Below are 21720 nucleotides of genomic sequence, written 5' to 3'. Positions count from 1 at the left end.
TAAAACCTCTAAGCTAACTATAAAGACATGGAGAGCGGCGCCCAGGGATCTCCCTGCACTTACTATTATACCTGGGCGCCGCTCCGTTCTCCCGGTATAGTCTCCGGTATATTCATAGTTAGGCTTCACCCAGGGGAACCTGCCGGCGTCTCATTCTCCCATGCTGTAGCGTTGGCCAATCGCAGCGCTCAGCTCATTGCCTGAGAGAAAAAAAAAAGCCTCTCAGGCTATGAGCTGAGCGCTGCGATTGGCCAGCTCTACAGCATGGGAGAATGAGACGCCAGCAGGTTCCACTGGGTGGAGCCCAACTATGAATATACCGGAGGCTATACCGGGAGAACGGAGTGGTGCCCAGGTATAACAGTAAGTGCAGGGAGATCCCTGGGTGCCGCTCTTCATGTCTGTATAGTTAGTTTAGATGTGCAGCTCCATTCATCCTGGATACTCCAGACCCCTGTTCTTGTGATTACTGTGGGTTCAATCACTAGGTCAGGGAATAAGTTTAAATCTTGGCACAACTCCAAGATGTGTATACAGTATATCAACCTTGAGGCAATAACTTGCCTGCAGGCAGAGAGTCAGATGCAGAGCACACAAACTTAGTAGCTGCATGTTATAACTACTCTTAACTACATTTTCGGAAATCACATAATGTGCCTTTAAAGAGGACCTTTCACCAGATTTTATTAATTGAGTTAAGTACCTGTACTTGCGGGGTGCTGCCACCTTGCCTGCTTTGTTAAAACTAATAAACTAAATACTGAGCATCGGAGCAATGGGGAGGAGACGCAGTCTTTCTGTGGGAGTCTCCTTCTCTGCTGGCTGTAGCGCTGTCCAATCGCAGCACAGAGCGTCACAGCCAGGGGAGAAGGAGATGTCTCCTCCCGATTGCTAAATACTGAGCGGAGAAAACACCAGGGGGCACTGCGCACAAAACAGGCAAGGTGGCAGCATCAGCAGGGGGGGGGTACTGGGCAAGTACAATTAATAAAATCCGGTGAAAGGTCCTCTTTAAGGTGTGGGGGAAGTTTTGCTGTACTGTAATGTAATTAATGACGGTCATAACATACCTGACTTGGAATTGCTTCACAGTAACAGATTCGTACTTTGTTTCTACAATAGGTTTAACTTTGTATTTGAGAAGAGTTGGGTCAATTGGTTCGTTTTTCTTCCTGTATGGGAGAAGAAAAAGCCTTTACACATTTGTCAATTTTGAAGAATTATATTACATTACCATCTTTACTATAAGGCCTCATGCACACGGCCGTGCAGTTTTTTGCGGTCCGCAAAAAAAAGGAAGCCGGCAATGTAAATGCCCATTCTTGTCCGCAAAGCGCGGACAAGAATAGGACAGGTTAGATTTTTTTTTAACAGGGCCGCGGAACGGAGCCACGGATGCGGACTGCATATAGAGTGCTGTCCGCATTTTTTGCGGCCCCGTTGAAGTGAATGGGTCAGCAGCCGAGCCGCCAAAACGGCGGCTCGGATGCGGACCCAAACAACGGCCGTGTGCATGAGGCCTAAGAGGTGTCTCAGACTGGGAAACTGACCCATGAAAAACCTCAGCCCACTGAAGAAAAATATGGTTGTGTGTATAAGCATTTAGGCTCTGATGTATTTTTGCTGGAATTTAACTTGCATAGGAGCTGAGCTGCAGTAACCCCCGCATAGCCACTACCCTAAAGCTTAAGCTTTCAGCTTCCACCTCTGTTCCCTCTATTTCTTCCAGGGTCGGCGGCTGCAGAACAACTGATCAGTGGGGGTGCTAGGTGTCAGAACCCCACCGATATGATATCCTGAGCAGTGATGGCCAGTTCGCAGACTAACACTGCGAACTGGCCATCACTGATCCCGAGGATAGAGTCAGCAATATCAAGAACCAAAAATAACCCATTTGTACAGCAAAATGCTGTAAAGCCTAAATACATCTTTTTGTGTCAAAGGCTTTTTCAAAATGCAACATACATTTATTCTGGCCTATTTTCCACAGGCAAGACCTTATTATTTTGACTATATGAAATCACCTACATTGTATTGAATTTGTATTAAAGGGGTATTCCCACTTCATACAAATGGGGGCATATCGCTAGGATATGCCCCCATTGTCCGATAGGTCCGGGTCCCACCGCTGGGACCCGCACCTACAACGAGAACGAAGCGGAGAGCACCGTGGATTTCCCGGGGCCCGTCCACCACCAAGCGCTGCTCCCATAGAAGTGAATGGGAGCGCACTGAGCATGCGTGGCCCCTGCTCCCATTCATTTCTATGGGGCAGGCGGCAATAGCCGAGCCAGCGCTTGGCTATTTTCGGTGGCTCCATAGAAATGAATAGACGGCGGATGCGCATGCGCAGTGCGCCCTCCGTTCATTTCCTGGCTCCGTTCTCATTGTAGGTGAGAGTCCCAGCAGTGGGACCTGCACCTATCAGACAATGGGGGCATATCTTAGCGATATGCCCCCATTGTCTGAGATGGGAAAACCCCTTTAACTATTACTCCGGTGTTTGTATTGTTTTTCCCAGAATGCTTACATTATAACCAATAAAAATGAAACACAATTTCCTGTTCACTATATGATACTTTTTGTTTTACCAATGTAATTCATAATGCTCCCCTAACCTGTATATAAAAAGGACTGAAGAACTGAAAAACAGTACTTTAAGGGTGCTGCAGAAAAATAATACTTTTGGGGGGTGGCATTTTTTAGTGACACGATTACTTTTTTCCCCTCAAACTATTTTTTCTAAAGAGAATTCTATGGGAAATGGTCTGAAAATAATCCCCCAGAAACCCCAGAGCATGCTACAATTCAAAGAAAAAAATAAAAATAAAACTGTCTTAAATGGGGTATCCTAGATGTTACAGGTTATCCCCTATCCTATTAGTGGGTCTTCTACCACTAAACTGCCGAGACAACAGGGCACTTTTTGCCAGTTTCCAGAACTCCCATAGAGCTAAAAGGAGCCACAGTACGCATGTCCCACCTGCCACTCAGTTCATTTTAGAGGGGGTTCTCCGCTCTCATGATCAATGGGAGTCCCCGTGGTAGGACCCCCACCAATCTAATAGTTAACGCCTTGGCTTGTAACAACCCCAACACCCCATTAAAGGGACTCTGTCACCAGTTTCTAACCCCCCCTTTTAAAACTATTGTTCTCTCCATGGTGCCCTTGTCATTACAAAGCTGTTGTTATAAGATAAATCCGCCGTGTAGTTTTGATAAAAATCGCTTTTATCTAACCTGTCAATCTTCTGGATAAGGTGCCCAGGGCGTTTCTGAAGGTCTGAATCTGCCGCTCTCCGCCGCCGCCGTTGGTGCCCAGCTACTCCCATGATCCTTTCAGCGCCACCTCGATGTAATGAAATCCGCCTCCGGCTCTCCTCAGTGCCCCCTCCTCCTTTTCAAAGATCCCGTGCGTGCGCACAGGCCTGTGCCTGATGCGCCCGTGCGGACTTTTAGATTCTGCCTCGTTGAGCGAAGTGCGCACGAACATGCGCGGACGCGCGCACGCGAACATGCGCGGACGCGCGCTTCGCTCAACAAGGCAGAATCTATAAGTCCGCACGGGCGCATCAGGCACAGGCCTGTGCGCACGCGCGGGATGTTTGAAAAGGAGGAGGGGGCACTGAGGAGAGTCGGAGGCGGATTTCATTACATCGAGGTGGCGCTGAAAGGATCATGGGAGGAGCTGGGCACCAACGGTGGCGGCGGAGAGCGGCAGATTCAGACCTTCAGAAACAGGTTAGATAAAAGCGATTTTTATCAAAACTACACGGCGGATTTATCTTATAACAGCAGCTTTGTAATGACAAGGGCACCATGGAGAGAACAATAGTTTTAAAAGGGGGGGTTAGAAACTGGTGACAGAGTCCCTTTAACAAAACCACTGCATAAACAAGTGCTTGTAAGACATTTTATAATTTCCTTTTTGGCCACAATGTAACATCTTGCATTGGCAATCCAAAGTCCCGTGGGCTTCTGGGTCTGTGCCACAAAAGATGGAACATGTCCCATCTTTCACCGCATCTTGCAGATTGTTGACCCTTTGAAGTCAATGGGTCTGCAACAAGACGCAGGGCGCACATGGCCTATGCTCATGTTTTGTGGATCAGTGGCTTGTAATCTGCAACATGGGCACATTTGAATGAATAAGGCCTGAGGCCCTGACTTCTCAAGTGTGTCCTACGCCAGATTTTATGGGCCCTGCTCCGCTGTAGGTGGCATTTAATATATGATGAGGCACAGGAATCATAAATTAAATGCTTCTTCCGGCAGTCCATGTGCCAGAATGAAATCTACGGCAACTTTGAGCTGCCAAATATTTCATTCATTATTTACACTGTTGTAACTAGGGATGATTGTGCTATTGCCGATTACGGCACCCTTGTCATGCCACCTTTTCAGAAACTGGTGAGGAAATGCCAGATGAGAAAAAAAAAAAACACACATTTTAGAAGTTGCAAAACAGAGTTTTGCCTTTTTGTTTTACGCCACAAAACTGGCATAGAGGAAATGGTAGAATCCCTGCCATGAGTGAAACCACCCTCATGAAAAGTATCTCAGAGACTTTAAAACTGTCATTTTCATAGTCACCATCTATTCAGAAGTCATAGTCTCAGCAAATTGTTAATACATTTATTTTTTTATTATTACCAGCTATTGGGAAGATCCTTTGGAGACTCATCATCACTGTCACTGATTACAATTGTGTCACTGTGGATGTCGTGCCCGTTTGTCATCCCGTTCTCCTGTGGTGGAAGTTTAATTTCCAAAACCGTGCACTCCAACCTGACACAAAGAAAAGTGAATCAGTTATAAGCGCTCCACGGAAGGCGCGTTTTAACAAGTTTTCACAGCTTGAGTAATAACTTGCAGAGGAACAAAGGCAGGGAATACTGATGGAGCTCGCACTGCTGCACCCTTTGTTCTCTGCCACGTGGGGACGCAACAATGAAGGCTTTCATGCTGGACAAACTGCAAACTTGGATCATGTCTTAATTTCTTACAGTAATGGACGTTAACATATTTGAAGGTATTTGCATGCTATAAATGCCCGCGGTCACCTCCGAATAAGTCATAGTGCCAATGCACAGCACTACAGGGTGATAATCTGAAGGTAATTACAAGTGATGCCACATGGCATATCCCCTAAACAAAGAAGCAAGGTGCAGATTGAATATTTCACATAGACAGTCTTTAAAGGAGTTCTGCACTTTCAATTAACTGATGATCTATCCTCTAGATAGATAATCAGCTTCTGATCGGCGGGGGTCCGACACCCGGGACCCCCGCCGATCAGCCGTTTGAGAAGGCAGCGGCGCTCCAGCAGCGCCGCGGCCTTCTCACTGTTTACCGCTGGGCCGCCCGCCCACTGACGTCACGACTTGTATCAACTAGAGTGGGCGAGGCTAAGCTCCATTCAAGTGAACAGAGCTTAGCCGCGCCCACTCTAGTTGATACAAGTCGTGACGTCAGTGGGCGGGCAGCCCGGCGGTAAACAGTGAGAAGGCCGCGGCGCTGCTGGAGCGCCGCTGCCTTCTCAAACAGCTGATCGGCGGGGGTCCCGGGTGTCGGACCCCCGCCGATCAGAAGCTGATGATCTATCCAGAGGATAGATCATCAGTTAATTGAAAGTGCAGAACCCCTTTAAATCATAATCTAGACAAGGAACATTTGCACTATATAGCACTGGAATAAACCAATACATTGTAACAAACAGCAGCTGTTAATACAAACAAACTTATTTGGCCACATTTACGATAGTGACTGCGCCTGTTTTTAGGCATAAAAATGCAATTTAAGGGTACTTTCACACTAGCGGTTTTCTTTTCCGGAAAATAACTGATCAGGCATCTCCCTATGCATTCTGAATGGAGAGTAATCAGAATATCTCCGGCGAAAAAAAAAAACTGAAGACTTGCCTGAATGCCAGAGAAAAATAAATAAATACTGGATCCGTTTTGCCTGATGACACCAGAAAAACGAATCCGGTATTAAAATGCATATTTCGGACTGGTCAGGCATCAGGATCCTGATCAGTCTGAAAAATGCCTGATACACTCCTGATCAAAAGTTTAAGACAAATTGAAAAATGGCAAAAAATCATATTTAGCATGGCTGGAGCTTAACAAGGTTCCAAGTAGAGCTTCAACATGCAACAAGAAGAAATAGGAGTGAGAATTTTTTTTTTTTTAAGCATTCAATTTAATGAAAACAACGAATAAACTGAAACAGGCTGTTTTTCAGCTGATCAAAAGTTTAGGACCACACCTCCAAAAAAAATAAATAAATAATAAACCCCCCAAAAACAGAAATCCAACTTCCAAACATGAACTCAGTAATGAGTAGCTCCGCCGTTATTGTTTATCACTTGAAAAATTGGTTTCGGCATGCTTGATGCAAGCGTTTCCATGAGGTGAGTGGGAACATTTCTCCAAGTGGTGAAGACGGCCGCACGAAGGCCATCTACTGTCTGGAACTGTTGTCCATTTTTGTAAACTTCCCTTGCCATCCATCCGCAAAGGTTCTCAATTGGATTTAGATCAGGGGAACACGCAGGATGGGCCAAAAGAGTGATGTTATTCTCCTGGAAGAAGTCCCTTGTCCTGCGGGCATTGTGTACTGTAGCGTTGTCCTGTCAAAAAACCCAGTCGTTACCACACAGACGAGGGCCCTCAGTCATGAGGAATGCTCTCTGCAACATCTGGACATAGCCAGCGGCCGTTTGACACCCCTGCACTTCCTGAAGCTCCATTGTTCCACTGAAGGAAAAAGCACCCCAGACCATTATGGCGCCCCCTCCACTGTGGCGCGTAGAAAACATCTCAGGTGGTATCTGCTTGTCATGACAGTAAAGTTGGAAACCATCAGGACCATCAAGGTTAAATTTTTTCTCATCAACTTTCTTCCACCTTTGATTGTCCCATGTTTGGTGCTCTCTTGCAAAGTCCAAACGAGCCGTTCTGTGGCGTTCAAGGAGACGAGGTCTTTGAAGACGTTCTTTCCTTTTTGAAGCCCTTCAGTCTCAGATGCCGTCTGATGGTTATGGGGCTGCAGTCAGCACCAGTAAGGGCCTTAATTTGGGTCAAGGATCATCCAGTGTCTTGACGGACAGCCAATTGGATCCTCTGGCTCAGTGCTGGTGAATCTTTTTTGGGTCTTCCACTTGACTTTTTTGTTCCATAACCCTCAGGATCATTTAAGGCTGGGTTCACACCTGAGCGTTTTACAGCGCGTACCTACGCGCTGTAAAACGCTCAACAAGGAGAAACCAATGATTCCCTATAGGAAGAAGTACATGAGCTTCTTTGGGGCGTTTTGTCACGCGTTCCCGTACATAGACATTCGGGAACGCGCGACAATGGGCGTTCGCTTGTCTCTGTATGCGCGATTGTAAACGCCGGTACAATCGCGCATACAGAGCGCTCCTTTCGGAACGCTCAGGTGTGAACCCAGTGTAAGAAATTCCAAATGACCGTCTTACTGCGTCCCACCTCATCAGCGATGGCGCGCTGTGAGAGACCCTGCTTATGCAGTTCAACAACCCGACCACGTTCAAAAAGGGAGTTTTTTTGCCTTTGCCATCACAACGTGTGACTACCTGACAGAAAATGACAATGAATCCACATTTTTGCACAGATTTATCCTTTTAAAGTCATGTGGTCCTAAAATTTGGATCAGCTGAAAAAAAGTTTCAGTTTAATCGTTATTTTCAATAAATTGAATGCTCAAAAAATGTTTAGTCTCACTCTCATTTCTTCTTGTTGCATGTGAAAGCTCTACTTGGAACCTTGTTAAGATCCAACAATGTAAAATAGGATTATTTGCCATTTTTCAAGTGGTCTTAAACTTTTGATCAGGACTGTATGTCACAAAAAATGACATGCGTTTGCATACAGTTTGCCTGATCAGGCAGTCAGTTCAGGCAACAGAACTACCTGCCGGAATCAAACACCACAAGTGTGAAAGTACCCTTAGACAGTTTTTTTTTTTTTTTTTTGCCTCATTTACTACTGAAAATACGCCTGTTTGGAAGGCTTTAGCAACTCATTTGCCTATTTTATTTTTAGACTAAATCAGAAGTCTTCCAATGTTGGCGCCCATTTCCAACCTGCTTATATAGTTATTTTGCGCCCGATTTAGGGCTCATGCACACAAACAGACGTTTTCCTAATTTCAGCTCACTTGCAGTACATTTTCATGCGGATACTACCCCAGCGCTCTTCTGCCCTACAGGTGGGAGCCCCGGAGACAGACAAAGCAAAATACTCCTGTCTAATTGAAAACCTAAAAACAGGCGAGCAATTTGCGGACCTGCAAAACGCATACGGACGTGCGAATAGACATTTCTATTGTTATTTCTCTTGCTCATATAGGGCCAATATATTCTGCGGTGCGTTTACAGTTATCATCGCTTGCTGCCCTCAGGGGGCCACACAATCTTAATTCCCTATCAGTATGTCTTTGGCATGCAGGAGGAAACTGGAGTACCCAAAGGAAACCTACGCAAACATGGGGAGAATATACAAACTCCATGTAAAAATGCTGCAGCTCTTTCCCTGTAATTGCCACAGCTTGTAATAGAAGATAAGACTGATGACAGCTGAAGACCACCGCGTTTGACCACCTCAGTGAGGTGGACACGAAATAAGGAAAAGAAACCGCAGGTGGTGCTATATGGCTACATTTTATTGGATATCTTAGTGGCTAGACTAATTTTTAATTACATGCAATATTTTTGTGGGACAACCCCTTTATTACAGCTAGGAGGAACTTTATAGTGAAAGATGCTATTTTAATACTGAATCAGAGGCTACCGGTATTCATAAAAATACATTACCTTTCACCACTGTTTCTTACTACAGTCACAGTTTCACCAATAAAGTATCGGCCTTTCACGTAGTCGTAGATATCATCACACAGATCTGACACCCTCTGATGATTGGCGAGTGTGGCAAGGTAGAGCACAGGCACGACTACAGATTCCGGAAAATTCTGCAAGCTTTTTTTAACTTTTTTTTCAGAATCAAGTGCCTCCTGGTAAGTAAGTCCAGATTTCCCAGTGAAGGAGCAGCTCCACACCAGACTGTTGCATAGGATAGTGCGTTCGAAAAACTCACTGTAATGAGAAAGCAGAGAGGGAAAGTGTATCACTTACATCACAGACTGCCGCAGAAGCCGCTATAAAATGTTGTACACAAAAATGCTACTGCAGAAACAAGGAGAAACTGCCAACCATTTTTCTGTAAAGGTTTCTTCTAAGGCTACTTTCACACTTGCGTTCGGAGCGGATCCGTCTGGTATTTGTACAAACGGATCCACTCCTATAATGCAAACGATGGTATCCGTTCAGACGGAACCTTCTGCAATATATATCACTAAAAAAGTCTAAGTACAGTTTGTATTCAGACGGATCCGTCCAGAGTTTACACTGAAAGTCAAAGGGGGGCGGATCGGTTTGAAAAATGCACCATATTGTGTCACCTTCGAACGGATCTGCCCCCATTGACTTCCATTGTAACTCTGGACGGATCCGTTTGCCTCCGCACGGCCAGGCTGGCACCCGAACGCTGCAAGCAGCGTTCGGCTGTCCGCCTGCTGAGCGGAGCGGAAGCCAAGCGGAGCCAGACTGATGCATTCTGAGCAGATCTGCATCCACTCAGAATGCATTAGGGCTGGACGGATCCGTTCGGGGCCGCTTGTGAGAGCCTTCAAACGGAACTCACAAGCAGAGCCCCGAACGCTAGTGTGAAAGTAGCCTAAGGCTACTTTTACATTAGCTTTTTCAATTCCGCTATTGAGATCAGTCATAGGATCTCAATAGCGCAAGAAAACGCTTCAGTTTTGTCCCTATTCATTGTCAATGGGGACAAAACTGAACAAAACAGAATGCACCAAAACGCATTCCGTTCAGTTTGGTTGCATCTTGCGTGGTGCGGAGCAAGACTGATTCGTCCTGGCACACAATGCAAGTCAATAGGGACGGATCAGTTTTCTCTGACACAATAGAAAACTGATCCGTCCCCCATTGACTTTCAATGGTGTTCAAGACGGATCAGTCATGGCTACAGAAGACCTAATACAACCGGATCCCTTCATGACGGATGCATGCAGTTGTATTATTGTAATGGAAGCATTTTTTTGCAGATCCATGACTGATCCGCAAAAAAAGCTAATGTGAAATTAGCCTAATGTGTGCAGTGACGAGACGCTGGATTGGAAAGATATCACAGGACCACATAGGTTTCCAGTATAACCAGACAATCCTCATCATGACCATATGTTGGGTTTGGGTCCGATCTGCATTTTTTGCAGATCGAACGTGGACCCATTTATTTCTACAGGGCCGCACAAAACGTCATCAGTGAGCTGTCCTAATCTGTGTGGCCGTTCTGCAAATTATAGTCCTACTAGTAGAAAGGCCCGGCTTCGCACGAATATATTTCATCTATTACATTTAGTGTTTGTGTGTGTCGTTAAAAGATATCAACAGTATCCACTATAACAGTGACATCTACAGTACCCCGCCCCTTTAACAGTGACCACCACAGTGGCCTGACCCCTTAACCCCTTGGCTACTAAATGTTTTTTCGTTTTTGTGTTTTCATTTTTCTTCCCCATTTTCTGTGAGCAATAACTTTTATATATTTCCTGTCACATAGCTGTATGAGGGCTTATTTTTAGCGGGACAAGTTGTACTTTCTAATGCCACCATTAATTATAGCATAAAATGTAGTGGGAAGCGGGGAAAAAATTCCAGATGGGGTGGAATTGGAAAAAAATGCAATCCCTCCACCGTTTTATGGGAGGGTGTTTTCTACGACGTTTTGTTTACGGCAAAACTGACCCATGCCTTTCTTTCTCTCGGTCAGTGCGATTACGATACTCCATATGTATACATTTTTCATGTCTAAATAGTGGACATTTATTTTTTACTTTCATAATTATAATTTTTTTTACATCACATATTCTGACACCTATAACATTATTATACTTGCGTCTAGGGGCTCATTTTTTGCGGAACAATCTACTTTTTATCGATACCATTTTGGAGTGTGCGTGACTTTTTGATCACATTTTATTACTTTTTTGGGGTAGAGTAGCAATGAAAAAATTGCAAATCTGTCATTTTGACCCTTTTTTCCGTAACGCCATTCAGCGTATTGGAATTTTTTATTTTTTTTATAATATGGGCGTTTTCGGTCACGGTGACACCCATGATGTTTATATTTACTGTTATTTAGGTATTTATTTTTTAATTATACGGAAAGGAGGGCGATTCAAACTTTTATATTTTTATTTATTTATGTATTTTTTTACATTTTGTGGCTCATATATGAGCTTATTAATTATGTTTTTAATTTTTCATCTAGTTCTTTCGGGGATTTTATATCTGCCATTGAAAGTCAATTTTGCTAATTTCTTATCCTGGCCTGCCATCTGGTGGCCAAATAAGAATTACAGCCTGAACACTTTCAGCCTTATCAGCGAGTCTGAAGGTGTTCAGAGCAAGTACCGATGCCTCATTTGGCCACACGGGGCATCAGTAGGAAGCCCGGAAGCGTGAGCTTCAGTGTTTTTGCGCATTTAGATGCCGCACCTCACTTGGTCACGGCATCTAAAAGCATTTAATTACCACGATCGGCATTATTGTCGGTCACGGTAATTAGCCACAGGTCACTGCTGTATGAAACAGCAGAGATCTGCCGGCCATGACACCCGCTGCACATGCGAGTAGGCGCCATATTCGCTGTTAGCAAAAGGGTTAACAGTAACATACACAGCACCCTCCCCTTTAACAGTGATCTCCACAGCAGCCGCCCCTTTATTAGTGACCTCCACAGTACCCCGTCTCGTTAACAGTGATTTCCACAACAAGCCGTCCACTTAACAGTGACCTCCACAAAGCTCCATACCCTTAAAATGTGACCCACAACACCCCGCCCGCTTAACACTGACCTCCACAGCATATTTCCCACTGAACAGTGACCTCCACAGCAGCCCACCTCTTTAACAGTAACCTACAGAGCATCCTGCATCTTTAACAGTGAGCTCCACAGCAGCCGTCCCTTTATTAGTGACCTCCACAGTACCCCATCTCCTTAACAGTGATTTCCAGAACACCCCATCCTCTAAACAGTGGCCTCTACAGCAATCTGCCCCTTAACACTGAACTACATAGCGGACCGTCCCCTTAACTGTGACCTCCACAGCAGCCTGCCCCTAGGGTGGCTAGAGGCCCGTTTTTATGTCGGACAGTCTGGCTTTCAGAATCCCTGTCCTGCGTCTGGTGCAGGGCCTGGACGAACACAGGGATGTCCCTTTGAACAGCTCACTCTCACGCAGCAGCACTGTGCGGTCTGAGCGTGAGCTGCAGGGAGAGGGTTGGTCAGTCACCCGCTCCCCCCCCCCCCCCCCTCCCCTCCCTTTTGCAGCTGACAGAAGTTGATTTTTACCTTCATTTTTCAATCCCCGTCGGCTGCAGAGTGGGGGTGGGCTAACCAGGTCGGGCGTGGCGTAGCGGGACCTGGGAGTGTGGTTTTTAAGTCCATCTTTTGAGCGTGGCCTGAATGGCTACCCTACCCGCCCCCCTTAACTGTGACCTCCACAGCACTCCACTCCCTTAACAGTGTCATCCACAGCGCCCTGCTCTTTAAAGCTGACCTACAGCAGTGAAGAAAAATGGCTGGGTTGCTATGGAAACCTGGTGTAAACCTGTGTGTATGTGGAGACATCAGCCTGCGAGCTATAGGCTGATAAGTTTTTTTTGTTGTTGTTTTTTTTTTTAGGAATATCAAGACCTAAAATCTTCCCGGACACCTAATGCACCCGTGTGCCAAATTTCGTGATTGTAAATGCGACGGTGTGGATTCCTTAATAATCAGGAACACCTGTTCTATTTCTCATTAATGCGATTATCTAGTCAACCAATCACATGGCAGTTGCTTCAATGCATGTAGGGTTGTGGTCCTGGTCAAGACAATCTCCTGAACTCCAAACTGAATGTCAGAATGGGAAAGAAAGGTGATTTAAGCAGTTTTGAGCGTGGCATGGTTGTTGGTGCCAGACGGGCCGGTCTGAGTATTTCACAATCTGCTCAGTTACTGGGATTTTCACGCACAACCATTTCTAGGGTTTACAAAGAATGGTGTGAAAAGGTAAAAACATCCAGTATGCGGCAGTCCTGTGGGCGAAAATGCCTTGTAGATGCTAGAGGTCAGAGGAGAATGGGCCGACTGATTCAAGCTGATAGAAGAGCAACGTTGACTGAAATAACCACTCGTTACAACCGAGGTATGCAGCAAAGCATTTGTGAAGCCACAACACGCACAACCTTGAGGCAGATGGGCTACAACAGCAGAAGACGCCACCGGGTACCACTCATCTCCACTACAAATAGAAAAGAGAGGCTACAATTTGCACGAGCTCACCAAAATTGGACTGTTGAAGACTGGAAAAATGTTGCCTGGTCTGATGAGTCTCGATTTGTGTTAAGACATTCAAATGGTAGAGTCTGAATTTGGCGTAAACAGAATGAGAACATGTATCCATCATGCCTTGTTACCACTGTGCAGGCTGGTGGTGGTGGTGTAATGGTGTGGGGGATGTTTTCTGGGCACACTTTAGGCCCCTTAGTGCCAATTGGCCATCGTTTAAATGCCACGGGCTACCTGAGCATTGTTTATGACCATGTCCATCCCTTCGTGACCACCATGTACCCATCCTCTGATGGCTACTTCCAGCAGGATTATGCACCATGTCACAAAGCTTGAATCATTTCAAATTGGTTTCTTGAACATGACAATGAGTTCACTGTACTAAAATGGCCCCACAGTCACCAGATCTCAACCCAATAGAGCATCTCTGGGATGTGGTGGAACGGGAGCTTCGTGCCCTGGATGTGCATCCCTCAAATCTCCATCGACTGCAAGATGCTATCCTATCAATATGGGCCAACATTTCTAAAGATTGTATCAGCACCTTGTTGAATCAATGCCAGGTAGAATTAAGGCAGTTCTGAAGGCAAAAGGGGGTCCAACACCGTATTAGTATGGTGTTCTTAATAATTCTTTAGGTGAGTGTATATTAGATTCTTGTCAGTTTTTCTACAATAGGGCCTGCGGAAAGTGCAGGATACACACGGCTGGTATCCATATTTTGTGGAAAAAAAAATGGAACGGCAGTGTGCAAGAGCCCTTAAAGGGGTTATCCCATGAATAATGTAAAAAATGAAAAATCAGACTTCATGGTACATTAGTGTTTCACCGGGTATCGAAGTATCGATACTTTTAGACCCGGATCGATTTGAAACCGGGTCTTACTATTTAACGATACTAGGCTGCGCAGTATGTTAGAGTAGGGTTGTTTCGGGTATCGAACTTTCGATACCCAATTGATACTTTTAGCCCGGTATCTATACGATACCGGGATTTGTCTTTTATTACAGCTCAGGAGGCAGTTGAAGGATGAAACTGAGCATGTGCAGCCTTCTCAGTGAGCAGGTCAAAGAAAGAAAGAAAAAAAACAGCAGGTGGCGCTATTCAGATATATTTTATTAAATAACTCAGTGGCTATGCTACATTTTTAATTACATACAATTACAAAAGTATTCAGATCCAGGTGCTGGTTTGAAAACTGTAGAATAGTTTTCGTGCGACAACCCCTTTAAGAAAGAATGCTAGCCAAGTAAGGCTAAGTAGGGAATATACCATTCCTCAGTACACAGAGAGACTGTGGCCAAGGATCCAAAAGAAAAATTGTGGGGTTTTCACATGCTCTCAGGCTCTAAAAGGCCATACTAGACATTTGGGGTATTTTTCCACTGACTTGCAACTGCAAATATGTATTGTATGTATATCTGCAGTTAATGGCGCAGCTATGCTGCATGCACACTTAGAGGTGTATCTTCATCCTGTATGTTCTTAACTTCAAGAAGAGAAAAGATACCCAGCTCAAGGAAAAGAAGAAACAATCCGCAAATCCTTCCGTGGTAATGTTTCCCCACTCCACCAATCTGGGTTCCAGACCCATTTTTGACAAAAAAAATAAAATAAACAACACAAAAACAACCTTCATACACCACGGTCCTGCACACAATGCAAAAGAAAAAGAACAGTGAAACTAGTTTTACCCGTTTGTGGACTTTACCTAAACCCAAGAATAATTTAAAACACCAATAATTGCCTAGTTCCTTTATTAATCTTCAAACAGCAAAAAACTAATAAAAACATGAAACACACAGGAAAGCAGCACAAACAATGACTGCCGTCTGCACAACAGTCTCTAATTACACACAAGCTTTTTGCATTCTGCTGCTTTTCTCAACACAACTAAGCTACAACACGCCTTGCACGTCTCTCCGTCTAAAAGAAAGCAGCAGTCGGGGAAATCTGTCCATCTGACACAAAAGCAGCTGAAAACAAAAGAGCAAAAACATGGCCCGAAGGAAAACAAAAGGGACTCAGGCTAGGGCCACACAGTGACAAGGGTACAACTACATTGTGTCGCACAACTCTTTTTAGAATGATAGTCGATGGTGACGCAACAGTCGAACAAGAATCAAACTTGAATGGATTGTTAGCGACTGTAGTGTCACAGTGCGACTCCATTATCATTTAAAAAATTGTCGCGTGACATGTCGTTGTGTAGCCCAAGCCTGATGCGTGTACAAGACTCTCACAAAGTTCTGAGAAAGCAGACACAAGGAAGGTGTTTTAAAGGGTTTCTGTCGCCCCAATTTTCGCTATTAAACAGTCTGACATTATAGATGTGAAAATGTCACCTGAATTTAACTCTGCTTTTCTTTTATTTAAGTATGCCCCCGCTTTTGTGTAATTTTAACTTTTATTATATGCAAATGAGCCTCTAGGAGCAAGGGGGGGGGGGGGGGCATTGCACCTGCTCCTAGAGGCTCCGTTCGCCAACCTCATTTCCACGCCCTTCTGTCTTGATCGACAGGGCCAGGCCAGCGTTCTCCTGCTGGCCCCGTCTGCCGTGTTAATCTCGCGCATGCGCCGTCCCGTTCACTATTCGGCACAGTGAGAAAGCCGGCTTTCTCACTGCGCCGAATGGGACGGTGCAGGCGCAAGATTTATAGGGCAGACGGGGACAGCATTTTCACATCTATAATGTAAGCCAGTTTAATGGCGAAAATTGGGGTGACAGAAACCCTTTAATTACAACACGACTTTCCAGACTGTACACAGACGAGACCAGTAAATGATGCAATTCACACAAGTTCTTTTCATGGAGAATTGGTGTGCGCAGAGAAACTTGTAACTTGTTCCATTCTTCACCGCTTTCCATCATTCAGTACATAGGTCCAGAAAACTAAAAATGGACGCACCTGAACAACAAACATCCAGATACATCTGTTTTTTACCACTGGTAATAGGAATGGCTGTCTGAAGCCAGCTAAGACTGCTTTCACATCTGCGGAAGCGATTCCGGCTGGATGACACATGGATATAGAAAGTGCACTGATGGCGTCCATGTGTTTTCCACATCCATATGTCAGTTCTGGTCCTCAAAATGCAGACCTCAACCGCATAGAAGAGAATGGGTTTGCCAAAAAAGTGCAGATCGCAGGCAAACAATATCCTTATTTAGCAGATGCGCAACTTGTGCATGAGGATCTATATAGTCACTTTAGCAGGCAGTATCATACAAGATTAGATACTCAGCAGGCAGTATCGCCCATGAGAATCTTTGAATCAGGAACAGAAGACCATATCGCAGATGATAGATTTAGATACAGAGGCACACCAGACAGCATCTGACATAAGCTTCGATACACACCAGACAGTATCATATAAAATGGGATTAGATACACACCACACCAAACAGTATAGTACAAGATGGGATTAGATACACAGCTCAGCAGGCAGTACCTCACACAACAGGCTGTGTATCAGACTCAGCAGGCTGTATCATATATGATAGTATTAGATACAGATGTGCTTGCTCTCCTAGATGGTAAGGGAAGAGCCTGTGGACTGTCAGATGTGATTCAGCCACTAAGTGAGAAATAGACCAGCAGGAGTCATGTATGGCTGTAGTAACACAGCCACAGGAGTTATAGTAGGTGTAGCGCCTGCAGACTGAACAGTGGGGGGGACAGGGCCCGCCTGTGGCTCATCACTGTGCAGTGCAGCCAGGCTTTATCAATAAAGTTACCTATTCAAGAAAACAAGAAACTAGGAAAATAAGCAGATCTGCCAGGATACTCTGATGCCCAGAAAGAAAGCACATACATGAAAGGAGCACATTAAAAAAATGTTGATTATGGGACCGGACATCCTCTGTAGGCCTTTTGCAGACGGACGTTGCCCAGCCGTGCCTGTGTTGCAGCCATCATTCACTTGACAGTGTGGTGGGGAATGGAGGAACAGATCGGAAGGCCACGGAAGCACTACTTTTTTGCAGTGCGCTCTCAGACCCTATTCAAGTGAATGGGGCCGCATCCGCAGACGGGCACACATTATTTGCCAGTACATTACGGACTGCAGCAAGGCGGGCACACGGTCATGTGCATGAAGCCTTAAGGCTACATTTACATAGTCAGCATTTACAATCCAAATTCAGGAATGGAACTAGGTCTGGGCAAGAAAATGAATTAATTCAAGTCATTTGCCCTATTAATGCCCAATATTATTTTTTTAAATTGTGATACCATTTTTTTTCTTCTGGAGAGCAGTATGGTAATAATTAAGTGCCCTTTACATTTAAATGGACATGGAAAGTTACTTCTTACCAGGAATCGGGAAGGTCATGAGCAGAAGGTCCTAGCTTGTGGGCACCTTACACATTGAAGTGATTAGAGCCGGGATAGAGCTACACTAACAGTCACCATGGGCAAGAAACAGAAGACCAAGGCCTCTTTCACATGATCGTAGTGCTCCTGGGGCCGTATTGCAGCCCACATACGGCGGGTCTGCAATACACGGGGCACCGGCCGCGTGTATTATGCGCCACGGATGCGGACCCATTCACTTGAATGGGTCCACAAATCCGGTACAGAACAGAACCCAGCGTGAGCACTACAGAGTGCTTTCGTGGGGTTCCATTCCGTGCTTCCATTGCGCCAAAGATTTTTACGCAACTGACTTTTTAACGTCTTTTTGCAGAACAGACAGATTGCGGACCCCATTCAAGCAAGTGGGTCCGCGATGCACATGCGGCTGCCCCACGCTCAGTGCCCGCACATTGCGAACTGCAAATATGTGGTCCGCAGCACAGGCACAGCCAGCACACGTTCGCGTGCAAGCGGCCCAAGGTTGAGGAGAGGTATATAGCAGGTTTGTGTTGCTCTCATGTGCTCCTAGCCTCCTTCAGAGCCTGAACAGGTGGGAAAGGTCTCCCAGCACTGATGAGGATAGATGCAGCATCTGGTTCCTAGTGGTATCAGGTGCACACTGTGGGGGACATTTACTAAGATGGCATTTTATGCCAGTCTAACCCCCCGTTGCTGTAGTATACAGCTTTTTGATCCGGCAAAACGTAAGCCAACTGATGGCATTAGTAAGACTGATCAGGATCCTGATCAGTCTGAAAAATGCATTGAAATGCCGGATCAGTCTTTCCGGTGTCATCCGGAAAAGCGGATCCGGCATTTATTTTTTTCGGTCTGCGCAACCCTTACAGGAAGGACGGATCCAGCAATAATACATTCCTATGGCATTTAGGCCAGTCTTCCGTTTTTTTGCCGGAGATAAAACCGTAGCATGCTGCGGTATTATCTCCGTCCTGAACAGTCAAAAAGACTGAACTGAAGACACCCTGAACGGATTGCTGTCCTTTCAGAATGCATGGGAATAAAACTGATCAGTTATTTTCCGGTATAGAGCTCCTAGGACGGAACTCTATGCCAGAAAAGAAAAACGTAAGTGTGAAAGTACCCCAAGACGCATTTTTCCCCCAAAAGTGGGGGGAAAATGTCACTGCATCTTATGGAAGGGCTCATTTGTACAGGAGGACCGGGAAGCGGTGAAGGCTCTGTACTCACCGCTTCCTGGTCCTCAGCTGTGCTGCAGGGGCTTCTGTGACCTCACGATGTGCGCGCAAGTTCACAGCACAGCCGGCGGCAGGAAGAGCGCTGGAGGAGAGGAGCGGAGGTGTCCGGAGCAGAAGAGGCAAGTGGATTTTTTTTTATGTGCACTGTGGCATGGGGGCTGATGAGAGGCATGGGGCTCTTATCTGAGGTCTGAGCCAAGGTCTTATTAACATTGGGGGTCCGATTGGTGGTCTGACCTGAGGTCTAATGAAATATATATATATTTTATTGTCCTCCTCTAAAACCTAGGTGCATCTTACAGGGTGAAAAATACAGTAATTCTGCCCACAGATTTTTCACTTTTCTACACGAAAGGGGGTGAAATTAGTGGTAAAAAACTGCAGAAGTCTGACATGCGGCAAATTTCTACTCTAAATGTCAATAGAGCGTGGGCGAGAACTGCTAAAATCTCATCCACTTTGCTGCTTCCCTTATACACTGTACACCAGATTGACCTGTTCTTCTAACTCTCATACAAGTGAACAGAGCACTGTGGGAGTTGTAGTTTCAGAACAGCTGGAGTGCCGGAGGTTGCCGATCCCTGCTGTAGGGTTTAGGGCCAGTCCGCCCCTGCCTGGAACCTGCAGATACAGTGATGTTTCCTACCATAAGGCCTCATGCACACGGCCGTTGTTTTGGTCCGCATCCGAGCCGCAGTTTTGGTGGCTCGGATGCGGACCCATTCACTTGAATGGGGCCGCAAAAGATGAGGACAGCACTCCGATCCGTGGTCCGGAAAAAAATACAACCTGTCCTATTCTTGTTCGCGTTTCGCGGACAAGAATAGGCAGCTACATTAGTGGCTGTGCATGCCGTTCCGCAAATTGCCGAACGCACACGGACGCCATCCGTGTTTTGCGGATCCGCAATTTGCAAAACACACAACGGTCGTGTGCATGAGGACTAAGACCACCATATTGATATTATCATACATGAGATCAAACAATTTCAATAGCGTACAGGAAGAAAACAGCAAACTCTGAGCACGGCCATCTGTAATGTGACATGAGAGCAGCCATACTGGCAGCTGTGTGCGGCACCATAACAAAGAGAGCGGCCACAGAGGGCGTCTTACTCGTAGTCCCTGAAGACCTCGTTAGTCACCCGGCAGTAGAAGAGGCGCTCCGCGGGCTGCAGGTCGGCGGGCGGCGGGTTCCGGACGAACGGCTTGCGGTGTAGCAGCGGCATGTCTTCTCTAGGACAGCACTGTGGAGACACAGCAGGTCAGCGCCGCCGCTCCTCAACAACAAAATCTTTATTCACACACTCGTCCCAAACACTATACATGTCACCATTCTACGGGCACAATACCGGGACGTATAAGAAGACAGGAGAGGGCACAGGAACAGGGAGGCTACCACGTGACTCCTGTTGGAAGAAAGAAAGGGGGAGAATAAGGTCACATAAAGCGCGGTACCCATGTGAGGAGCCGCGGCCTGGACTTCTGAGATCTCTGCCTGACTGGAAACCCCGGTGACTGCTGCGCGCTGTCCGCTCCGCCGGGTACTTCCGGTTGTGAGGAGCTGGAGGAGGTGCGGGAGGCGGGAAGAGGTGGCGGGCTGCTGCTGCCTTGTGTCGGTGCAGCTGCTGGCGGGAGAGGGAAGTGAGCGCCGGATCTTCCCCTATTGTGTACTCTGCTCACCATGTGCGTGACAGGACGGCCCTGATTGGTGCGTTATTACATGGGGACTGTACACTGTATACATGGGGACTGTACACTGTATACACCAGTTATTACATTGGGACTGTACACTGTATACATGGGGACTGTACACTGTATACACCAGTTATTACATTGGGACTGTATACACCGGTTATTACATGGGGACTGTATACTGTATACACCGGTTATTACATGGGGACTGTATACTGTATACACCGGTTATTACATGGGGACTGTACACTGTATACATGGGGACTGTACACTGTATACACCAGTTATTACATTGGGACTGTACACACCGGTTATTACATGGGGACTGTACACACCGGTTATTACATGGGGACTGTATACACCGGTTATTACATTGAGACTGTACACTGTATACATGGGGACTGTACATTGTATACACCGGTTATTACATGGGGACTGTATACACCGGTTATTACATGGGGACTGTACACTGTATATGCCGGTTATTACATGGGGACTGTACACTGTATACACCGGTTATTACATGGGGACTGTATACACCGGGTATTACATGGAGACTGTACACTGTATACGCCGGTTATTACATGGGGACTGTACACTATATACACCAGTTATGTTAGGGAAATATCCCTTCACCTATGATTGTTGGAATCCAAATTAAAAGGGATTTGAGAGCTCCGGTAAACTGACACAGTCATTGGATATAGCTGGATCAGATTTCTCATTAATTCAAAGACAAGCTCACAATAATATAGGTTTAAAACAGAAAAAAAAAAATCACATGACAAACATGACATTTGCGGTTATAAGATATAGATCATAAGACTATACGTAGGTTTCCATTCCTCTCCTCCCCCCCCCCCTCCTGAATCTCAGACTATACCTCTGCTTGAGAGGAAACTGTGGGGAGGGGTGTGTGGGTGCAATCACTCCAAAGACATACTGATAGGGACCTCCGATTGTGAGCCCCATTGGAGACAGTTGGATGCTAATGTCTGTAAAGCGCTGCGGAATA

The 21720-nt window shown here is 45.8% G+C and overlaps 1 protein-coding gene across 2 annotated transcripts in view; it reads right to left on the bottom strand.

Annotated features, from left to right (window-relative positions):
- BAZ1A (bromodomain adjacent to zinc finger domain 1A) overlaps positions 1–20658 on the bottom strand; it is a 109147-nt gene extending 88489 nt beyond the window's left edge. The window contains exons 1-5 of one of the 2 annotated variants that reach the window (XM_044271504.1): positions 20469–20658; positions 20127–20257; positions 8840–9118; positions 4654–4788; positions 1071–1172 (exon numbers count right to left, since the gene is read on the bottom strand). In XM_044271504.1, coding sequence (XP_044127439.1) covers positions 1071–1172; positions 4654–4788; positions 8840–9118; positions 20127–20239 — 629 coding nt within the window. In that variant the 5' untranslated portion in view covers positions 20240–20257; positions 20469–20658. The remainder of the gene's footprint in view (positions 1–1070; positions 1173–4653; positions 4789–8839; positions 9119–20126; positions 20258–20468) is intronic. The other variant, XM_044271503.1, reaches the window with a different exon arrangement.
- Positions 20659–21720: the final 1062 nt, after the last annotated feature.

Source organism: Bufo gargarizans, chromosome 11, assembly GCF_014858855.1.
Source record: "Bufo gargarizans isolate SCDJY-AF-19 chromosome 11, ASM1485885v1, whole genome shotgun sequence".
NCBI classification, from domain to species: Eukaryota; Metazoa; Chordata; class Amphibia; order Anura; family Bufonidae; genus Bufo; species Bufo gargarizans.
Note: the sequence above shows the minus strand (reverse complement) of the source record. Positions and strands in the feature narration are given on the sequence as shown.